Below are 21169 nucleotides of genomic sequence, written 5' to 3' on the forward strand. Positions count from 1 at the left end.
CAAGCACAGCACTACCTCCTGGACACTCAGCAGAACTACAAGCACAGCACCACCTCCTGGACACTCAGCAGAACTACAAGCACAGCACTACCTCCTGGACACTCAGCAGAACTACAGGCACAGCACCACCCCCTGGACATTCAGCAGAACTACAGGCACAGCACCACCTCCTGGACATTCAGCAGAACTACAGGCACAGCACCACCTCCTGGACATTCAGCAGAACTACAGGCACAGCACCACCTCCTGGACACTCAGCAGAACTACAAGTACAGCACCACCCCCTGGACATTCAGCAGAACTACGAGCACAGCACCACCTCCTGGACATTCAGCAGAACTACAAGTAAAGCACCACCCCCTGGACATTCAGCAGAACTACAAGCACAGCACCACCTCCTGGATATTCAGCAGAACTACAAGCACAGCACCACCTCCTGGACATCCAGTAGAACTACAAGCACAGCACCACCTCCTGTACACTCAGCAGAACTACAAGCACAGCACCACCTCCTGGACATTCAGCAGAACTACAGGCACAGCACCACCTCCTGGACACTCAGCAGAACTACAAGCACAGCACCACCTCCTGGACACTCAGCAGAACTACAGGCACAGCACCACCTCCTGGACACTCAGCAGAACTACCAGCACAGAGCCACCTCCTGGACACTCAGCAGAACTACAAGCACAGCACCACCTCCTGTACACTCAGCAGAACTACAGGCACAGCACCACCTCCTGTACACTCAGCAGAACTACAGGCACAGCACCACCTCCTGGACACTCAGCAGAACTACAAGAACAGCACCACCTCCTGGACACTCAGCAGAACTACAAGCACAGCACCACCTCCTGTACACTCAGCAGAACTGCAGGCACAGCACGACCTCCTGGAAACTCAGCAGAACTACAGGCACAGCACCACCTCCTGGACATTCAGCAGAACTACAAGTACAGCACCACCTCCTGGACATTCAGCAGAACTACAAGCACAGCACCACCTCCTGGAAACTCAGCAGAACAAGCACAGCACCACCTCCTGGACATTCAGCAGAACTACAAGCACAGCACCACCTCCTGGACATTCAGCAGAACTACAAGCACAGCACCACCTCCTGGACACTCAGCAGAACTACAGGCACAGCACCACCTCCTGGACACTCAGCATAACTACAAGCACAGAGCCACCTCCTGGACACTCAGCAGAACTACAGGCACAGCACCACCTCCTGGACATTCAGCAGAACTACAAGCACAGCACCACCTCCTGGACATTCAGCAGAACTACAAGCACAGCACCACCTCCTGGACATTCAGCAGAACTAAAAGCACAGCACCACCTCCTGGACATTCAGCAGAACTACAAGCACAGCACCACCTCCTTTAAACTCAGCATAACTACAAGCACAGCACCACCTCCTGGATATTCAGCAGAACTACAAGCACAGCACCACCTCCTGGACATCCAGTAGAACTACAAGCACAGCACCACCTCCTTTAAACTCAGCATAACTACAAGCACAGCACCACCTCCTGGATATTCAGCAGAACTAAAAGCACAGCACCACCTCCTGGACATCCAGTAGAACTACAAGCACAGCACCACCTCCTGTACACTCAGCAGAACTACAAGCACAGCACCACCTCCTGTACACTCAGCAGAACTACAGGCACAGCACCACCTCCTGGAAACTCAGAAGAACTACAAGCACAGCACCACCTCCTGGACATTCAGCAGAACTACAGGCACAGCACCACCTCCTGGACACTCAGCAGAACTACAAGCACAGCACCACCTCCTGGACACTCAGCAGAACTACAGGCACAGCACCACCTCCTGTACACTCAGCAGAACTACAGGCACAGCACCACCTCCTGTACACTCAGCAGAACTACAGGCACAGCACCACCTCCTGGACACTCAGCAGAACTACAAGCACAGCACCACCTCCTGGACACTCAGCAGAACTACAAGCACAGCACCACCTCCTGTACACTCAGCAGAACTGCAGGCACAGCACCACCTCCTGGAAACTCAGCAGAACAAGCACAGCACCACCTCCTGGACATTCAGCAGAACTACAAGCACAGCACCACCTCCTGGACATTCAGCAAAACTACAAGCACAGCACCACCTCCTGGACATTCAGCAGAACTACAAGCACAGCACCACCTCCTGGACATTCAGCAGAACTACAAGCACAGCACCACCTCCTGGACATTCAGCAGAACTACAAGCACAGCACCACCTCCTGGACATTCAGCAGAACTACAAGCACAGTACCACCTCCTTTAAACTCAGCATAACTACAAGCACAGCACCACCTCCTGGATATTCAGCAGAACTACAAGCACAGCACCACCTCCTGGACATCCAGTAGAACTACAAGCACAGCACTACCTCCTGTACACTCAGCAGAACTACAAGCACAGCACCACCTCCTGTACACTCAGCAGAACTACAGGCACAGCACCACCTCCTGGAAACTCAGCAGAACTACAAGCACAGCACCACCTCCTGGACACTCAGCAGAACCACAAGCACAGTACCACCTCCTGGACACTCAGCAGAACCACAAGCACAGCACCACCTCCTGGAAACTCAGCAGAACTACAAGCACAGCACCACCCCCTGGACACTCAGCAGAACTACAAGCACAGCACCACCTCCTGGACATCCAGTAGAACTACAAGCACAGCACCACCTCCTGTACACTCAGAAGTACAAGCACAGCACCACCCCCTGGACACTCAGCAGAGCTACAGGCACAGCACCACCTCCTGGATGTTCGGTTAAACTGCCAGCACAGCACCACCTCCTGGAAACTCAGCAGAACTACAAACACACTTGTAAAGTTGTTCAAACTTCTACTCAAAGGTAAAGGGTACAGGAAATGAAAAGATGCGCTCCCTGAAATAAAATCGGTAAAATAGTTTCTGGTTAGTTAGGTTAGTCATGTCTCTCAGCGTGGGCTGCCATGGGTACTCACTGTCCAATGGTGACCGTGTCGTATTTGTATTGGCGGAAGCTGTTGATGCCGCGCAGGGTAATGGCTTCGATGTGATATCGGAGGAAGAGGCCGTGGTCCCCCTGCGGCCGGCCGGAACCCTGCTTCAGGACCATCAGCATCATCGTCTGCAGGTTGTGGATGTACCCGGGCAAAGTGTCATAGTCGTTCCGCTGCAGCTGCACAACACAGACACAAAGCAGCAAATTATATAAAGAACATTCCCATAAGATCAAACCATGTACCAACTCAGCTGTACCTGCCCCTCCTCCACAGATTTATGACCTGTGCACCCCTCTGAGACAAGCAGATCCTCCTCTTCAGGGGTCTCCAAGCCAGGATCTGCAGCTTCCACATAGGTGTGCTGCACCCTCTATTCATTCCTAAGGAAAGCCTTTCATCTTCATATGTAAAGCCCATCATCTTCATATGTAAAACCCATCATCTTTCCATGGAAAGACCATCATCTTCATATGTAAAGCCCATCATCTTCATATGTAAAGACCATCATCTTCATATGTAAAGACCATCATCTTCATATGTAAAGACCATCATCTTCATATGTAAAGACCATCATCTTCATATGTAAAGACCATCATCTTCCCATGGAAAGACCATCATCTTCCCATGGAAAGACCATCATCTTCCCATGGAAAGACCATCATCTTCATTTGGAAAGACCATCATCTTCATTTGGAAAGACCATCATCATCATATGGAAAGACTATCATCTTCCCATGGAAAGACCATCATCTTCATATGGAAAGACCATCATCTTCATATGGAAAGACCAACATCTTCCCATGGAAAGACGATCATCATCATATGGAAAGACCATCATCTTCATGGAAAGACCATCATCTTCATGGAAAGACCATCATATTCTCATGGAAAGACCATCATATTCTCATGGAAAGACCATCGTCTTCCCATGGAAAACCCATTGTCTTCCCATGGAAAACCCATTGTCTTCCCATGGAAAACCCATTGTCTTCCCATGGAAAACCCATCATCTTCCCATGGAAAGACCATCATCTTCCCATGGAAAGACCATCATCATCGTATGGAAAGACTATCATCTTCCCATGGAAAGACCATCATCTTCATTTGGAAAGACCATCATCATCATATGGAAAGACTATCATCTTCCCATGGAAAGACCATCATCTTCATATGGAAAGACCATAATCTTCATATGGAAAGACCATCATCTTCCCATGGAAAGACCATCCTCTTCCCATGGAAAGACCATCCTCTTCCCATGGAAAGACCATCCTCTTCCCATGGAAAGACCATCCTCTTCCCATGGAAAGACCATCATCTTCATTTGGAAAGACCATCATCTTCCTATGGAAAGACCAACATCATCATATGGAAAGACCATCATCTTCTCATGGAAAGACCATCATCTTCCCATGGAAAGACCATTATCTTCTCATGGAAAGACCATTATCTTCTCATGGAAAGACCATCATCTTCCCATGGAAAGCCCATCATCTTCCCATGGAAAGCCCATCATCTTCCTATGGAAAGACTATCATCTTCCCATGGAAAGACCATCATCTTCATATGGAAAGACCATCATCTTCATATGGAAAGACCAACATCTTCCCATAGAAAGACGATCATCATCATATGGAAAGACCATCATCTTCATGGAAAGACCATCATATTCTCATGGAAAGACCATCGTCTTCCCATGGAAAACCCATCGTCTTCCCATGGAAAACCCATCATCTTCCCATGGAAAGAACATCATCTTCCCATGGAAAGACCATCATCATCGTATGGAAAGACTATCATCTTCCCATGGAAAGACTATCATCTTCCCATGGAAAGACCATCATCTTCATTTGGAAAGACCATCATCATCATATGGAAAGACTATCATCTTTCCATGGAAAGACCATCATCTTCATATGGAAAGACCATAATCTTCATATGGAAAGACCATCATCTTCATTTGGAAAGACCATCATCTTCATTTGGAAAGACCATCATCTTCCTATGGAAAGACCAACATCATCATATGGAAAGACCAACATCATCATATGGAAAGACCATTATCTTCTCATGGAAAGACCATTATCTTCTCATGGAAAGACCATCATCTTCCCATGGAAAGCCCATCATCTTCCTATGGAAAGACCAACATCTTCCTATGGAAAGACCAACATCTTCCCATGGAAAGACCAACATCTTCCCATGGAAAGACCATCATCATCATATGGAAAGACCATCATCTTCCCATGGAAAGACCATCATCATCATATGGAAAGACCATCATCATCATATGGAAAGACCATCATCATCATATGGAAAGACCATCATCTTCTCATGGAAAGACCATCGTCTTCCCATGGAAAGACCATCGTCTTCCCATGGAAAGACCATCGTCTTCCCATGGGAAGCCCATCATCTTCCCATGGGAAAGTCCATCATCTTCATATGGAAAGACCATCATCTTCCCATGGAAAGACCATCATCTTCCCATGGAAAGACCATCATCATCATATGGAAAGACCATCATCTTCCCATGGAAAGACCATCATCTTCCCATGGAAAGACCATCATCATCATATGGAAAGACCATCATCTTCTCATGGAAAGACCATCGTCTTCCCATGGAAAGATCATCGTCCTCCCATGGAAAGACCATCGTCTTCCCATGGAAAGACCAACATCTTCCCATGGAAAGCCCATCATCTTCCCATGGGAAAGTCCATCATCTTCATATGGAAAGACCATCATCTTCCCATGGAAAGACCATCATCTTCCCATGGAAAGACCATCATCTTCATTTGGAAAGACCATCATCATCATATGGAAAGACTATCATCTTCCCATGGAAAGACCATCATCTTCATATGGAAAGACCATCATCTTCATATGGAAAGACCAACATCTTCCCATGGAAAGACCATCATCATCATATGGAAAGACCATCATCATCATATGGAAAGACCATCATCTTCATGGAAAGACCATCATCTTCTCATGGAAAGACCATCATCTTCTCATGGAAAGACCATCGTCTTCCCATGGAAAACCCATCATCTTCCCATGGAAAACCCATCATCTTCCCATGGAAAGACCATCATCTTCATTTGGAAAGACCATCATCATCATATGGAAAGACTATCATCTTCCCATGGAAAGACTATCATCTTCCCATGGAAAGACCATCATCTTCATATGGAAAGACCATCATCTTCCCATGGAAAGACCATCATCTTCATTTGGAAAGACCAACATCTTCCCATGGAAAGACCAACATCTTCCCATGGAAAGACCAACATCTTCCCATGGAAAGACCATCATTATCATATGGAAAGACCATCATCTTCTCATGGAAAGACCATCATCTTCTCATGGAAAGACCATTATCTTCTCATGGAAAGCCCCTCATCTTCCCATGGAAAGACCATCATCTTCATATGGAAAGACCATCATCTTCCCATACAGCAGACTGACTTTCTAATAGGAATAAGTAGAAATGTTCATGCACAGAAGCCCAGCCTGGCCAGGAGATGGTCCCAGCAAAGATCTCACAGGAACTGGGACTAGCATATAAAACAACAGGGAGGGGACCTGGGGGTCAGATATGCTAATAATACAGCACAAGGAGCCAATCAGTTGTACTCATGTGCTAACATGCTGATTGGAGGAGAGAGCTGTTGTGGTTAAATAATATAAAGGATCATAGAGACAGATAGAAGAGGAAGGATAGGATGGGGCCATGGTCACTTATCGGGTCAGAGGTCACATGGACAGATATGAGAGTTAGGATTGGAGGAGGCGGTGATGAGGTCATAGAGCGGAATAAGAGAAGGGATTGGAGGAGTCAGTGATGATGCAGAAGGTCAGAGGTCACTCACTTTGCCTTGGATGGTGCACAGCAGTTGGTTCTTCTGGCAGAAGGCGAGGAAAAGGTTGACCATGTCCAGGTTGGGTAGCTGCCCGTTGAGTCCCTCCACCACGACATCAAAGCTGGTGATGACATCACTGCTCATCTCCAGGGATATGGCTGCCTGAATGGCGCCCGCCCGTCCCATCATCACCGATGACTTTATCTCTGGAGGGGGAGGAGACACGGAAGTAGATCGATCCCGGGTTGTATCAATCTGTGGCATTCATCTGATCATAATTATATTAGAACGAGTAATCAATGTATCGGATTGTGGGCCTCGCCCCCTACCTGTGACATTGACATCATGGTAACCCTCCAGCCACGCCTCCATCCCGATCAGGTCATGTTCATTCACCAGGAAGATGATGTCCTTGGCCCAGTAGATCTGCCCTGTACACACACACCAGGAGATTAAATCCACATAGGACGACCAAGCAACTGGATACACGGCAGACACGCATACGGTGGGTGTGACCCGCCCCGTCCAATACAAGATCTGTCATCCGACCGAGTACAGACTCCCAGACCACCTACCACTGGCCCCATCCACCCTCTGCTGGTCACATAGTCAGGGAAAAGAGCGCCCTCTGCTGGTCACACAGTCAGGGAGAAGAGCTCCCTCTGCTGGTCACACAGTCAGGGAGAAGAGCTCCCTCTGCTGGTCACACAGTCAGGGAGAAGAGCGCCCTCTGCTGGTCACACAGTCAGGGAAAAGAGCGCCCTCTGCTGGTCACACAGTCAGGGAGAAGAGCTCCCTCTGCTGGTCACACAGTCAGGGAGAAGAGCGCCCTCTGCTGGTCACACAGTCAGGAAAAGAGCGCCCTCTGCTGGTCACACAGTCAGGGAGAAGAGCGCCCTCTCCTGGTCACACAGTCAGGGAGAAGAGCGCCCTCTCCTGGTCACACAGTCAGGGAGAAGAGCGCCCTCTGCTGGTCACACAGTCAGGGAGAAGAGCGCCCTCTCCTGGTCACACAATCAGGGAGAAGAGCGCCCTCTCCTGGTCACACAGTCAGGGAGAAGAGCGCCCTCTCCTGGTCACACAGTCAGGGAGAAGAGCGCCCTCTCCTGGTCACACCGTCAGGGAGAAGAGCGCCCTCTCCTGGTCACACCGTCAGGGAGAAGAGCGCCCTCTCCTGGTCACACCGTCAGGGAGAAGAGCGCCCTCTGCTGGTCACACCGTCAGGGAGAAGAGCGCCCTCTGCTGGTCACACAGTCAGGGAGAAGAGCGCCCTCTCCTGGTCACACAGTCAGGGAGAAGAGCGCCCTCTGATGGTCACACAGTCAGGGAAAAGAGCGCCCTCTGCTGGTCACACAGTCAGGGAGAAGAGCGCCCTCTGCTGGTCACACAGTCAGGGAAAAGAGCGCCCTCTGCTGGTCACACAGTCAGGGAGAAGAGCTCCCTCTGCTGGTCACACAGTCAGGGAGAAGAGCGCCCTCTGCTGGTCACACAGTCAGGGAAAAGAGCGCCCTCTGCTGGTCACACAGTCAGGAAAAGAGCGCCCTCTGCTGGTCACACAGTCAGGGAGAAGAGCGCCCTCTCCTGGTCACACAGTCAGGGAGAAGAGCGCCCTCTGCTGGTCACACAGTCAGGGAGAAGAGCGCCCTCTCCTGGTCACACAATCAGGGAGAAGAGCGCCCTCTCCTGGTCACACAGTCAGGGAGAAGAGCGCCCTCTCCTGGTCACACCGTCAGGGAGAAGAGCGCCCTCTCCTGGTCACACCGTCAGGGAGAAGAGCGCCCTCTCCTGGTCACACCGTCAGGGAGAAGAGCGCCCTCTGCTGGTCACACCGTCAGGGAGAAGAGCGCCCTCTGCTGGTAACACAGTCAGGGAGAAGAGCGCCCTCTCCTGGTCACACAGTCAGGGAGAAGAGCGCCCTCTGATGGTCACACAGTCAGGGAAAAGAGCGCCCTCTGCTGGTCACACAGTCAGGGAAAAGAGCGCCCTCTGCTGGTCACACAGTCAGGGAGAAGAGCGCCCTCTCCTGGTCACACAGTCAGGGAGAAGAGCGCCCTCTCCTGGTCACACAGTCAGGGAGAAGAGCGCCCTCTCCTGGTCACACAGTCAGGGAGAAGAGCGCCCTCTCCTGGTCACACAGTCAGGGAGAAGAGCGCCCTCTCCTGGTCACACAGTCAGGGAGAAGAGCGCCCTCTCCTGGTCACACAGTCAGGGAGAAGAGCGCCCTCTCCTGGTCACACAGTCAGGGAGAAGAGCGCCCTCTGATGGTCACAAAGTCAGGGAGAAGAGCGCCCTCTGATGGTCACACAGTCAGGGAGAAGAGCGCCCTCTGATGGTCACACAGTCAGGGAGAAGAGCGCCCTCTCCTGGTCACACAGTCAGGGAGAAGACCGCCCTCTGATGGTCACACAGTCAGGGAGAAGAGCGTCCTCTGATGGTCACACAGTCAGGGAGAAGAGCGCCCTCTGATGGTCACACAGTCAGGGAGAAGAGCGCGCTCTAATGGTCACACAGTCAGGGAGAAGAGCGCCCTCTGATGGTCACACAGTCAGGGAGAAGAGCGCCCTCTGTTGGTCACACAGTCAGGGAGAAGAGTGCCCTCTGATGGTCACACAGTCAGGGAGAAGAGCGCCCTCTCCTGGTCACACAGTCAGGGAGAAGAGCGCCCTCTGATGGTCACACAGTCAGGGAGAAGAGCGCCCTCTGATGGTCACACAGTCAGGGAGAAGAGTGCCCTCTGATGGTCACACAGTCAGGGAGAAGAGCGCCCTCTCCTGGTCACACAGTCAGGGAGAAGAGCGCCCTCTGATGGTCACACAGTCAGGGAGAAGAGCGCCCTCTGATGGTCACACAGTCAGGGAGAAGAGCGCCCTCTGATGGTCACACAGTCAGGGAGAAGAGCGCCCTCTGATGGTCACACAGTCAGGGAGAAGAGCGCCCTCTGATGGTCACACGGGGGAGAAGAGCGCCCTCTAAAGGTCACACGGGGGAGAAGAGCGCCCTCTGATGGTCACACGGGGGAGAAGAGCGCCCTCTGATGGTCACACGGGGGAGAAGAGCGCCCTCTGATCGTCACACATGGGAGAAGAGCGCCCTCGGATGGTCACACAGTCAGGGAGAAGAGTCAGGACCTCTGATGGTATAATCGGGGTATACGGGGTATAATCCAGGTTTACCTCTGAAGTAAGATGCCAGGGATAAGAGGAGCCCCACAGCCTGGTTGTTATTCTGCCCCTCACTGCAGGGAACGCTGAGGACCAGGGACTCTGTGCTGGCAGCACGAGGGGCCCGCAGGATGCCGTACACATTGGTACCCTTCACCATCTGTAACAAAGAGCAACAGATATGTCCAGTGATCTCCTATCACACCCCTATAGATATATATAGAATGATTCCATCCCATAAAGCAAGCAAGGCGCTGGTTACAAGGGGCAGCACCCTGTACAGCCCCATGTTGTCCCTCCCACCCGCCATCACCTGCCTGCACTGCATAGAGAAGCACAGAGACCCGGTGACGATATCACTGATGATGGAAAGTAATAATCATAATCTCTATGTACAGAGGAGACACCCGCAGTGTCCGAGCACTGCATCGGTCATACATACGAATCTCTCGGTGGTCTCATCAGGGAAGGGCAGATTCCGGACGAAGCTCTGTGTGTAGACCTCCAGGCCCATCCCCCGCATCGTCCTCTCCAACCAGGCCACAGGAGACCCCCTGAGACACACAAACCAGACAGTCAGGACCCCAACAACACACCACGGCAATGCTGATCAATGATGAGAACCTTTATAGAGAGGACCCGTCACCCCCTCTTCTCATGTCCAGGGATGTCACTGACTCCTCCCCTTCTACAAAGTTACAATGCACAGTCTGATCACTGGGGGAGGAGACTGAGGAAATGACTCCTCCTCCTTCTACAAAGTTACAATGTACAGTCTGATCAGTAGGAAGACTCACCCGGTGGCCTTCTTGTGGGCGGTGAACTCTCGGGTGTAGGAGAGTGCTCGGTCCCCGTAGATGAACTTCTCATCCACCATGGTGGAGCCCATGGAGTTCTCGGAGATGTAGGTGCGCAGAGTGAAGGGCTGGAAGGCCAGGCCCAGGAACCAGCACACACCAATCAGATAGCTGATGACACTGCAGGAGAGACGGGGAGAAGGCGGAGCATTGAGACACGATACAAAATCCCCATCCAATAGGAGGAAGACAGAAGAGCGCTCTGATATAAATCGCTGTTCATGGGACTCAATGACTAACAGCCGTATACATGTGGAGAGATTCAAAGGTAAGGGAGCTGTATGTGGCCCCTCCCCCAGCATGTCCCCTCAACCAATCAATGTGACAGGGGTGGGCCCAGACCAAGCACTCCTTCCAATGGTCCTAAAGTGGGCGGGCCCAGACTCAGCTCCCCTTTCAAAGATCCTAAAGTGGGTGGGCCTACAAGCAGCACGCCTTCCAATGATTCGAAAGTGGGCGGGTCCAGACTCAGCACATGCACCAATGATCCTAAAGTGGGCGGGCCTAGACTCAGCACTCCTAATGATCCTAAAGTGGGCGGGCCCAAACTCAGCTTTCCTTCCAATAATCCTAAAGTGGGTGAGCCCAAACTAAGCACATGCGCCAATGAATCTAAAGTGGGAGGGCCTACACTCAGCACTTCTTCCAAAGATTCTAAAGTGGGCGGGCCCAGACTCAGCTCCCCTTTCAAAGATCCTAAAGTGGGCGGGCACAGACTCAGCTCTCCTTCCAATGATCCTTAAGTGGGCGGGCCCAGACTCAGCTCCCCTTTCAAAGATCCTAAAGTGGGCGGGCACAGACTCAGCTCTCCTTCCAATGATCCTAAAGTGGGCGGGCCCAGACTCAGCTCTCCTTCCAATGATCCTAAAGTGGGCGGGCACAGACTCAGCTCTCCTTCCAATGATCCTAAAGTGGGCGGGCCCAGACTCAGCTCTCCTTCCAATGATCCTAAAGTGGGCGGGCACAGACTCAGCTCTCCTTTCAATGATCCTAAAGTGGGCGGGGACACACTGAGCACAAACATTACCCCCACTCACCACAGGGGGGCATTCAGACTGGTGATGATGCGGGAGAGCGCCTGCCTACGGTTTGGGTCGGATAGAAGCCCCATGGTGTGTACGTTCCCCGATCCAACCCCCGACACCAACTGCGACACTGCAAGGAAAACGCACAATTATTATATGATGGAAATCACAAATCATTACAGAGACCCAGAAAGTAACTGTTATTATTTGTTCTGATAATTGCATTGTGTGCGATGGCCTTTCCAAACATTCACAGTTTCCGAGTATTTCAGATGCAGATTAAACGTCAGCTTTAAAAATGTGATTGAATGTAAAGTGGGAGGAGTCAGGAAATGAGGTGTACAGTATGGGGGTGGAGTCAGGACAGCTGAGGACAGGAAATGATGTCATTGTGTAGCATGAAGAATGGGTGAGTATCGGCCTCTCCGCTCGCCGTGTGTTACCAGCTGAAGAGAAGAAGAAGAATACATTCCCACACAATGCAGGATAAAGCCAGCCCCGCCCCCTCCGGGGATACCCAGCCGTTACATTAAATATTCATGAGCCCCTCCCAGACAGCCTGCAGAGCATCGCACCCCCCCCCATCAGTGCAATGTACCCCCCCTCAGCCTCCACCTTGGTCTTCCTCAGCTCCTTGCCCCTTTTAGGTTTAGGCATCCAGACTCGAGCCTTCGATACTTCCTGTATCCCCTCTCTGTACTGACCACGAAAATCAGGGCTGCTGAACCCTGACTACCGTGGTCAGCATAAGTCCCTTCATCATCTGCAGATCTCCCCCCCACCCCATCCCTGCCTGTCAGCTCAGTTTCTCCGCCCCCTCCCCATTCCTGCCTGTCAGCTCTGTGTCTCCACCCCATCCCTGCCTGTCAGCTCTGTGTCTCCGCCCCCTCCCCATCCCTGCCTGTCAGCTCAGTGTCTCCGTCCCCTCCCCATCCCTGCCTGTCAGCTCAGTGTCTCCATCCCCTCCCCTTCCCTGCCTGTCATCTCCGTGTCTCCGCCCCTGCCTTTCCCTGCCTGTCAGCTCCGTGTCTCCACCCCCTCCCTGCCTGTCAGCTCCGTGTCTCCGCCCCCTCCCTGCCTGTCAGCTCCGTGTCTCTGCCCAATCCCTGCCTATCAGCTCCGTGTCTCCGCCCCCTCCCTGCCTGTCACCTCCGTGTCTCCGCCCCCTCCCTGCCTGTTAGCTCCGTGTCTCCGCCCCACCCCTGCCTGTCAGCTCCGTGTCTCCGCCCCATCCCTGCCTGTCAGCTCCGTGTCTCCGCCCCATCCCTGCCTGTCAGCTCCGTGTCTCCGCCTCATCCCTGCCTGTCAGCTCAGTGTCTCCACCCCCTCCCCATCCCTGCCTGTCAGCTCCGTGTCTCCGCCCCCTCCCCATCCCTGCCTGTCAGCTCCGTGTCTCCGCCCCCTCCCCTTCCCTGCCTGTCAGCTCCGTGTCTCCGCCCCCTCCCCATCCCTGCCTGTCAGCTCCGTGTCTCCGCCCCCTCCCCACCCCTGCCTGTCAGCTCCATGTTTCCGCATCCCCACCACTATAAGGCTGCATTCACACCTGAGCGTAGCATCTTTGAACGCTTTTCCGGCATGTTTTTAGGCTTTGGCGGTTTTCTTTTACTAGCTAATAGAGAAAACTATTATCCGTTGTATCATTTGTTGCCAGCTATTTCAGCTTTTATTTTTTTTAGCTTTTAATTCTTCTTTTATTATTATTCATTTATTATAATGTTTTTTTCATTAGGGTAAGGGGTTCGAGTTCAGTTTAGGGTTAGGATTAGAGTTGGAGTTGGGGTTAGGGATGTTTGTTATTAATTTTTTTTTTTTTTATGTATTTATTATTATACATAATAAATAAATGTAAAATAAATACACAAATAAATAAAAAAATCATAAATAAAAAATAAATTCAATAAATACTGAGTAACAAATAATTAACCCTTTACCCACATAAAAAATAAAATAATAATAACCCTAACCCCCAAAAAATGAAGAATAATAATAAAATAACAACGCCCAAACTCGAACAAAAAATATATTATTAATAATACTAATATTATTATTATTGTATTTTTTGTTTGTGTTTGGGTGTTATTTTATTATTATTATTATTAATAATAATAATAATAATAATAATAATGTATTTAATATTTTTTAAGGTTATTATTTATTAATGTATTATTACATATTATTTATTTATTTTACTTATTTATGATGATTTTTAGCTATTTGTGTATTTATTTTAACCACTTCATCACCGGGCACTTAGACCAGGGGTTGACAAATTTGCTTGGAATCTAGGAGCCAGCTAAAAAAGTTAGGAGCCAGGTCCGTGACGGCGATCTGGACCTGTCCCTGGCCTGACATGGAGACGAGTGAGGGGAAGATAGCCCCCAGCCCCCCCCCCCCCCCCCCCACCTGTCTCCAAGTCATTGCCCATAGCTATTAGAGGGACATTTTTAAATTGCATTTTAGTGTAAATATGAGATGTGAGGTCTCTCTGACCCCCCGGATCTCATATATAAGAGGACCTGTCATGCTTTTTTCTATTACAAGGGATTTTTACATTCCTTGTAATAGGAATAAAAGTGACACACATTTTTTTTTTTTTTAAAAGAACAGTGAAAAAAATAAAAATAAAAGTTAAAATAAGAAAAAAAAATGTTTTAAATGCGCCCTGTCTCGCCAAGCTTGCGTGCAGAAGCGAACGCATATATGAAAGCGGTGTTCAAACCACACATGTGAGGTATCGCTGCGATCGGTAGAGTAAGAGCAATAATTCTAGCCCCAGACCTTCTCTGTAACCCAAAACGTGCAACCTATAGAATTTTTTAAACGTCGCCTATGGGGATTTTAAAGGGTAAAAGTTTGTCGCCATTCCATGAGCAGGCGCAATTTTGAAGCATGACATGTTGGGTATCGATTTACTCGGCGTAACATTATCTTTCACAATATAAAAAAAAAAAAAATTGGGCTAACTTTACTGTTGTCTTTTTTTTTTTTATTAAATAAAAAATTTTTCCCCAAAAAAAGTGCGCTTGTAAGTCCGCTGTGCAAATACGGTGTGACAGACAGTATTGCAACGACCACCATTTTACTCTCTAGGGTGTTAGAATAAATAATAAAAAAATCCACGGAGACGGGATACCCCCAGCTATGCTGCCCCAGGCGCAAGGTCGCTGATTCTAGTCGCCAATGCGACCTGGCGACCGGGTTTTGTCGAGCACTGACTTAGACACCTTCCTGCCCAGACCAATTTTCAGCTTTCAGCACTGTCGTGCTACACTGTACCCAAACAACATTTTTATCATTTTGTTCCCACAAATAGATCTTCCTTTTGGTGGTATTTGATCCCCTCTGCGATTTTTATTTTCTGCTAAATAAAAAAAAAAAATAACAAAAATTTTGAAAAAAAAATGTTTTTTTTTGTTTCTGTTACAAAACTTTGTGCATAAGTAATTTTTCTCCTTCACTGATGGGGCTGCACTGACGGGCACTGAAAAGGTGGTACTGATAGGAACCAATGAGGTGGCACTGATGATGGGCACTAATATGCGGCACTGATACGCAGCACTGCTAGGCGGCACGGATGGGCACTGATAGGCGGCACAGATAGGCAATGATGGGCGGCACAGATGGGCAATGATAGGCGGCACAGATGGATGCCAAACAATAATGCCTGCCAGTGATGCCCATTGTGGGCACTGGTTGGCATCCCTGGTGGTCTAGGGTGGCATACCTGGTGGTGACTAGTGGTGGCGTCCCTGGTGATCCTAGTGGCGTCCCTGGTGGTCCAGTGTGGGCATCCGAGGGGAGGCTGCGCTGATGATCAAACAGCACAGATCCCCCCCCCCCCCCCCTCAGAGGAGCAGCCAATCGGCTCTGTACTCACGTGTGGCAGACACAAGTGAGGAAAAACCAATCACTGGCTCTTGATTGGACACGGCTGATCACATGGTAAAGAGTCTCCGTCAGAGAGCTGCAGTGTGTCAGACTGACACACCGCGACAACGATCGATGCAATGCGGCCCCCGGGGGCGCGCAGGGGCTTGATATCCTGCCGAACGTCATATGACGTCTGGTCAGGATATTGAAACCACTTTGCTGATTTCATTTTGCTATATGGCGGGCGGCAAGTGGTTACATTTATTTATTCATATATTATTACTATTTTATTACTTTTTTTTTCATTTGAGCAGAAAACTAGTACTAGTAATGGCGGCGATCAGCGACTTATAGCGGGACTGCGATATTGCGAATCTGCCACTTTTTTGGGGACCAGTGACACAGATAAAAAATATGCACTGTCACTGTACTGATACTGGCAGGGAAGAGGTTAACATCAGGGGCGATCAAAGGATTAAAGCGGGAGTCCACCGGGACTCTGCGTTTTTTTTTTTTTTTTAAAAGCCAGCAGCTACAAATACTGCAGCTGCTGACTTTTAAAATAGTGACACTTACCTGTCGAGCGCGCCCGCGATGTCGGCACCCGAAGCCGATCTCTAGATCGTTTGTAAGGTGCTGCCGCCGCCATCTTGGGTATGGGAATCAGGAAGTGGAGCCTTTCGGCTTCATTTCCCAGTTCCCTACTGCGCATGCGCGAATCGCGCTGCGCAATAAGGACGGTCCCCGCTGTCTCTGGGATCTGTGTGTTTCCCAGCAGGCAGCGGGGCACTTGCGGAAAGGGGCGTAAATCTACGCCCCTTTCCGCAGAGAGCTATCCCGGAAGTGGGTGCAGAATACCTGTACTGTACAGGTATCTGCACCCCCCTCCCCCCTGAAAGGTGCCAATTGTGGCGCCGGAGGGGGGGGGATGGTTCCGATGAGCGGAGGTCCACTTTAGGGTGGACCTCCGCTTTAAATGTGTGCCTAGCCAGTGTTTATGTGCTGCTTTTACTAGGGGAAGTAGTGCTAAGGGGCGGGCCTTAAGTGGTAAATGTAAATCCTATTTTCTGCTATGATACGGGGGGGGGGGAATGTGTTTGTCCATTCAGTTCACTTCGGATGAACTGCGGCGATCGGCTCTCGAAAGCTGCGCACTAATGATCAGGTTATTGGACGATCGCTTCTAAAGCAGTATTTTTCAATCTGATTTTCTGATCGTGTGTATTAGGCTTAAAGCGGGAGTTCCGCCATTTTTTTTTTTTTTTTTAAAGTCAGCAGCTACAAATACTGCAGCTGCTGACTTTGAAAATAAGGACACTTACCTGTCCAGGGAGCCCGCGATGGCGGCACCCGAAGCCGATTTGTCGCTCAGCTCTGGGGTGCTGCCGCCGCCATCTTCGCTGTGGGAATCAGTAAGTGAAGCCTTGCGGCTTCGCTTGCCGGCTCCCTACTGCGCATGCGCAAGTCACGCTGCACAATTCGGGCGGCCCCTGCTGTCTCTGGGACCCGTGTGTCTCCCAGCAGACAGCGGGGGAGGGACAGGAAATGGTGTAAATACCCACAGATTCTGCGGCTATCTATGTTCGGAAGTGGGTGCAGATACCTGTATTGTAGAGCTATCTGCACCCCCCGAAAGGTGCCAACTGTGTCACTGGAGGGGGAGGTTCCGATGAACGGAAGTTCCACTTTAGGGTGGAGCTCCGCTTTAAGAGCTTACATTTCAATAGAAGTAGGGGATGAGCGTGATGGAAGAGGTAAAGGGGTTCTAAAGATTAGTTTTTTATTTTCTATATAGGTTCCTTTAAGCTAGTGCATTGTTGGTTCACTTACCTTTTCCTTCGATTTCCCATCTAAATTTTTTTTTTTTTCTTTGTCTGAATTTTTCACTTCCTGTAAGCTTGCCCCCATCATCAGAGCCATTCTAGCTGGGGGTTAGTCAGCATGCCCGCCCCCTCCCTTGGGACTACATCCCTGCGGGGAGACGCTGTGAACGTTCACATCATCTCCCCGCAGGGATGCAGTCCCGCAGCGCCTCCCCGCAGGGATGCAGCCCCGCAGCGATGCCTCCCCACAGCATCTCCCCGCAGGGATGCAGCCCCGCAGCGATGCCTCCCCACAGCATCTCCCCGCAGGGATGCAGCCCCGCAGCGATGCCTCCTCACAGCATCTCCCCGCAGGGATGCAGCCCCGCAGCATCGCCCCGCAGGCATGTAGTCCCAAGGGAGAGGGCGAGCACACTGACTAACCCCCAGCCAGAACGGCTCGGATGATGGGGGCAAGCTTACAGGAAGTGAGAAATTCAGACAAAGAAAAAAAAAACATTTAGAAGGGAAATCGAAGGAAAAGGTAAGTGAACCAACAATGCACTCGCTTAATGGAACCCATTTAGAAAATAAAAAACAAACCTTTACAACCCCTTTAAAGGTTCAGTTGTTAGTTGGAGGTTGGATTGACTTCCCCTGAGGAGATGAGTTTTTAGGGACCGCCAGAAGGCAGACAGAGTAGGAGATAGCCGGTCAGATTGGAGTAGAGAGTTCCAGAGGATAGGAGAGGCTCTGCAAAAATCCTGGAGACGAGTACGGGAGGAGGAGACGAGGGAGCTTGAAAGTAGGAGGTCTTGGGAGGAGCGGAAAATGACGGTTTGGGTGATATTTAAAGACGAGGTTGGTGATGGAGCTCGGGGGTCGATAATGGATGGCTTTGTATATTATTGTTAGTATTTTGAATTTAATTAGTTGGGTGAGTGGAGGGATTGGCAGAGAGGGGTGGAGGACACTCAATGGAGGCCAATGGAAGGATTGGCAGAGAGGGGTGGAGGACACTGAATGGAGTCCAATGGAAGGATTGGTAGAGAGGGGTGGAGGACACTGAATGGAGACCAATGGAAGGATTGGTAGAGAGGGATGGAGGACACTGAATGGAGACCAATGGAAGGATTGGTAGAGAGGGGTGGAGGACACTGAATGGAAGCCAATGGAAGGATTGGCAGAGGGGGGGGAGGACACTGAATGGAAGCCAATGGAAGGATTGGCAGAGAGGGGTGGAGGACACTGAATGGAAGCCAATGGAAGGATTGGCAGAGAGGGGTGGAGGACACTGAATGGAGACCAATGGAAGGATTGTTAGAGAGGGGTGGAGGACACTCAATGGAGGCCAATGGAAGGATTGGCAGAGAGGGGTGGAGGACACTGAATGGAGACCAATGGAAGGATTGGTAGAGAGGGGGGGAGGACACTGAATGGAGTCCAATGGAAGGATTGGTAGAGAGGGGTGGAGGACACTGAATGGAGTCCAATGGAAGGATTGGTAGAGAGGGGTGGAGGACACTGAATGGAGGCCAATGGAAGGATTGGTAGAGAGGGGTGGAGGACACTGAATGGAGTCCAATGGAATGATTGGTAGAGAGGGGTGGAGGACACTGAATGGAGACCAATGGAAGGATTGGTAGAGAGGGATGGAGGACACTGAATGGAGACCAATGGAAGGATTGGTAGAGAGGGATGGAGGACACTGAATGGAGACCAATGGAAGGATTGGTAGAGAGGGGTGGAGGACACTGAATGGAAGCCAATGGAAGGATTGGCAGAGGGGGGGGGAGGACACTGAATGGAAGCCAATGGAAGGATTGGCAGAGAGGGGTGGAGGACACTGAATGGAGACCAATGGAAGGATTGTTAGAGAGGGGTGGAGGACACTCAATGGAGGCCAATGGAAGGATTGGCAGAGAGGGGTGGAGGACACTGAATGGAGACCAATGGAAGGATTGGCAGAGAGGGGTGGAGGACACTGAATGGAGACCAATGGAAGGATTGGTAGAGAGGGGTGGAGGACACTGAATGGAGTCCAATGGAAGGATTGGTAGAGAGGGGTGGAGGACACTGAATGGAGTCCAATGGAAGGATTGGTAGAGAGGGGTGGAGGACACTGAATGGAGGCCAATGGAAGGATTGGTAGAGAGGGGTGGAGGACACTGAATGTTGGCCAATGGAAGGATTGGTAGAGAGGGGTGGAGGACACTGAATGGAGGCCAATGGAAGGATTGGTAGAGAGGGATGGAGGACACTGAATGGAGGCCAATGGAAGGATTGGTAGAGAGGGGTGGAGGACACTGATTGGAGGCCAATGGAAGGATTGGTAGAGAGGGGTGGAGGACACTGATTGGAGACCAATGGAAGGATTGGTAGAGAGGGGTGGAGGACACTGAAAGGAGGCCAATGGAAGGATTGGTAGAGAGGGGTGGAGGACACTGAATGGAGGCCAGTGGAGGGATTGGTAGAGAGGGATTGGCAGAGGACACTGATTGGTTGGTAAGGTAGAGGAGTCTGGCGGCATTCATGATGTACTGAAGAGGGGAGGAGCCTGTATAGAGATAAGCCAATGAGGATGGAGTTGCAGGTGGGAGAGGGAATGAGGTTGGAGGTTTCATTAGTTAAAAGGGGTGAATTTTCCTATAATGTACAGAGTGGGATATATACAGGACGGTATAATACGGGCGCTGTGTATACTGTACTAGTATTAGATGCTGTGTGTGTGTATAATATCAGTATGAGGATAATAATAATACACAGTGCAATGTTCTATATAGAGGATTATATAATATGGAGCACACAGGGCTATACACAGTACAATCATTATATATAATAATATATTCATCATCACTGTATTACTATATTAATATAAAGTCACTATATAGAGGGAATGTCAGACATTATACACAGTATCCAATCATCACACACAGATACAATGATAGAATAATAATAAAGATACAATGTATGGAGCCTCACCTCCTCCACCTACTACTGTAACTGCAATCACTTCCTCATCATAGAGTACACAGGATGGAGGACAGACAGGACACTACCATAGAGCGACACAGTGACACCTACAGGTGGGAGGATGTAAGACACCACCTAGGGGATACAGTGACACCTACAGGCAGGAGGTTGCACTACATTGAATCCTTGGCATTTCTTCTGATGTTATTGTTTATATTATTGTTATTATTATTCATTTTTATATGAAGGAAACTCAACCATCAGACCCACTGCAAGATTTTATACTCCATCACAAAATATCCCTGCAATGTTAATTAAAAAATCAAAATCAAAACCAATACTGAAAGTATTAGGTAATCAGCCAATCAGGTGGCGGGTACAGGTCAGGCTAAAGTCACTAATTATGATGAATATATCTGCAGCTTTCAGGACAGCACCATGAACAGCTGATATATAAAGAAGGAATGTACAATACTTACTGACAACCACTCTATAGGACAACATTATTATCAGCAGTAACAATGAAATTAATTATAAATTTGATCAATAAAACCCCCCAGAAAATGTCATGGTTTCCTTGGTGGTCAGTGGAATGTCCCCCC

General features: G+C 49.8%; 1 protein-coding gene across 1 annotated transcript in view; it reads right to left on the reverse strand.

Moving 5' to 3' along the window:
- Nucleotides 1-20692, reverse strand: part of GPAA1 (glycosylphosphatidylinositol anchor attachment 1) — a 37462-nt gene extending 16770 nt beyond the window's left edge. The window contains exons 1-8 of the mRNA XM_077490495.1: nucleotides 20577-20692; nucleotides 11935-12052; nucleotides 10838-11017; nucleotides 10483-10594; nucleotides 10053-10200; nucleotides 7209-7310; nucleotides 6889-7085; nucleotides 2993-3189 (exon numbers count right to left, since the gene is read on the reverse strand). Coding sequence (XP_077346621.1) covers nucleotides 2993-3189; nucleotides 6889-7085; nucleotides 7209-7310; nucleotides 10053-10200; nucleotides 10483-10594; nucleotides 10838-11017; nucleotides 11935-12008 — 1010 coding nt within the window. The 5' untranslated portion in view covers nucleotides 12009-12052; nucleotides 20577-20692. The remainder of the gene's footprint in view (nucleotides 1-2992; nucleotides 3190-6888; nucleotides 7086-7208; nucleotides 7311-10052; nucleotides 10201-10482; nucleotides 10595-10837; nucleotides 11018-11934; nucleotides 12053-20576) is intronic.
- Nucleotides 20693-21169: the final 477 nt, after the last annotated feature.

This window comes from Lithobates pipiens, unplaced genomic scaffold (genome assembly GCF_037356315.1).
Source record: "Lithobates pipiens isolate NorthernLeopardFrog02 unplaced genomic scaffold, aLitPip1_a1.2 Scaffold_19, whole genome shotgun sequence".
In the NCBI taxonomy this organism is placed as follows: domain Eukaryota; kingdom Metazoa; phylum Chordata; class Amphibia; order Anura; family Ranidae; genus Lithobates; species Lithobates pipiens.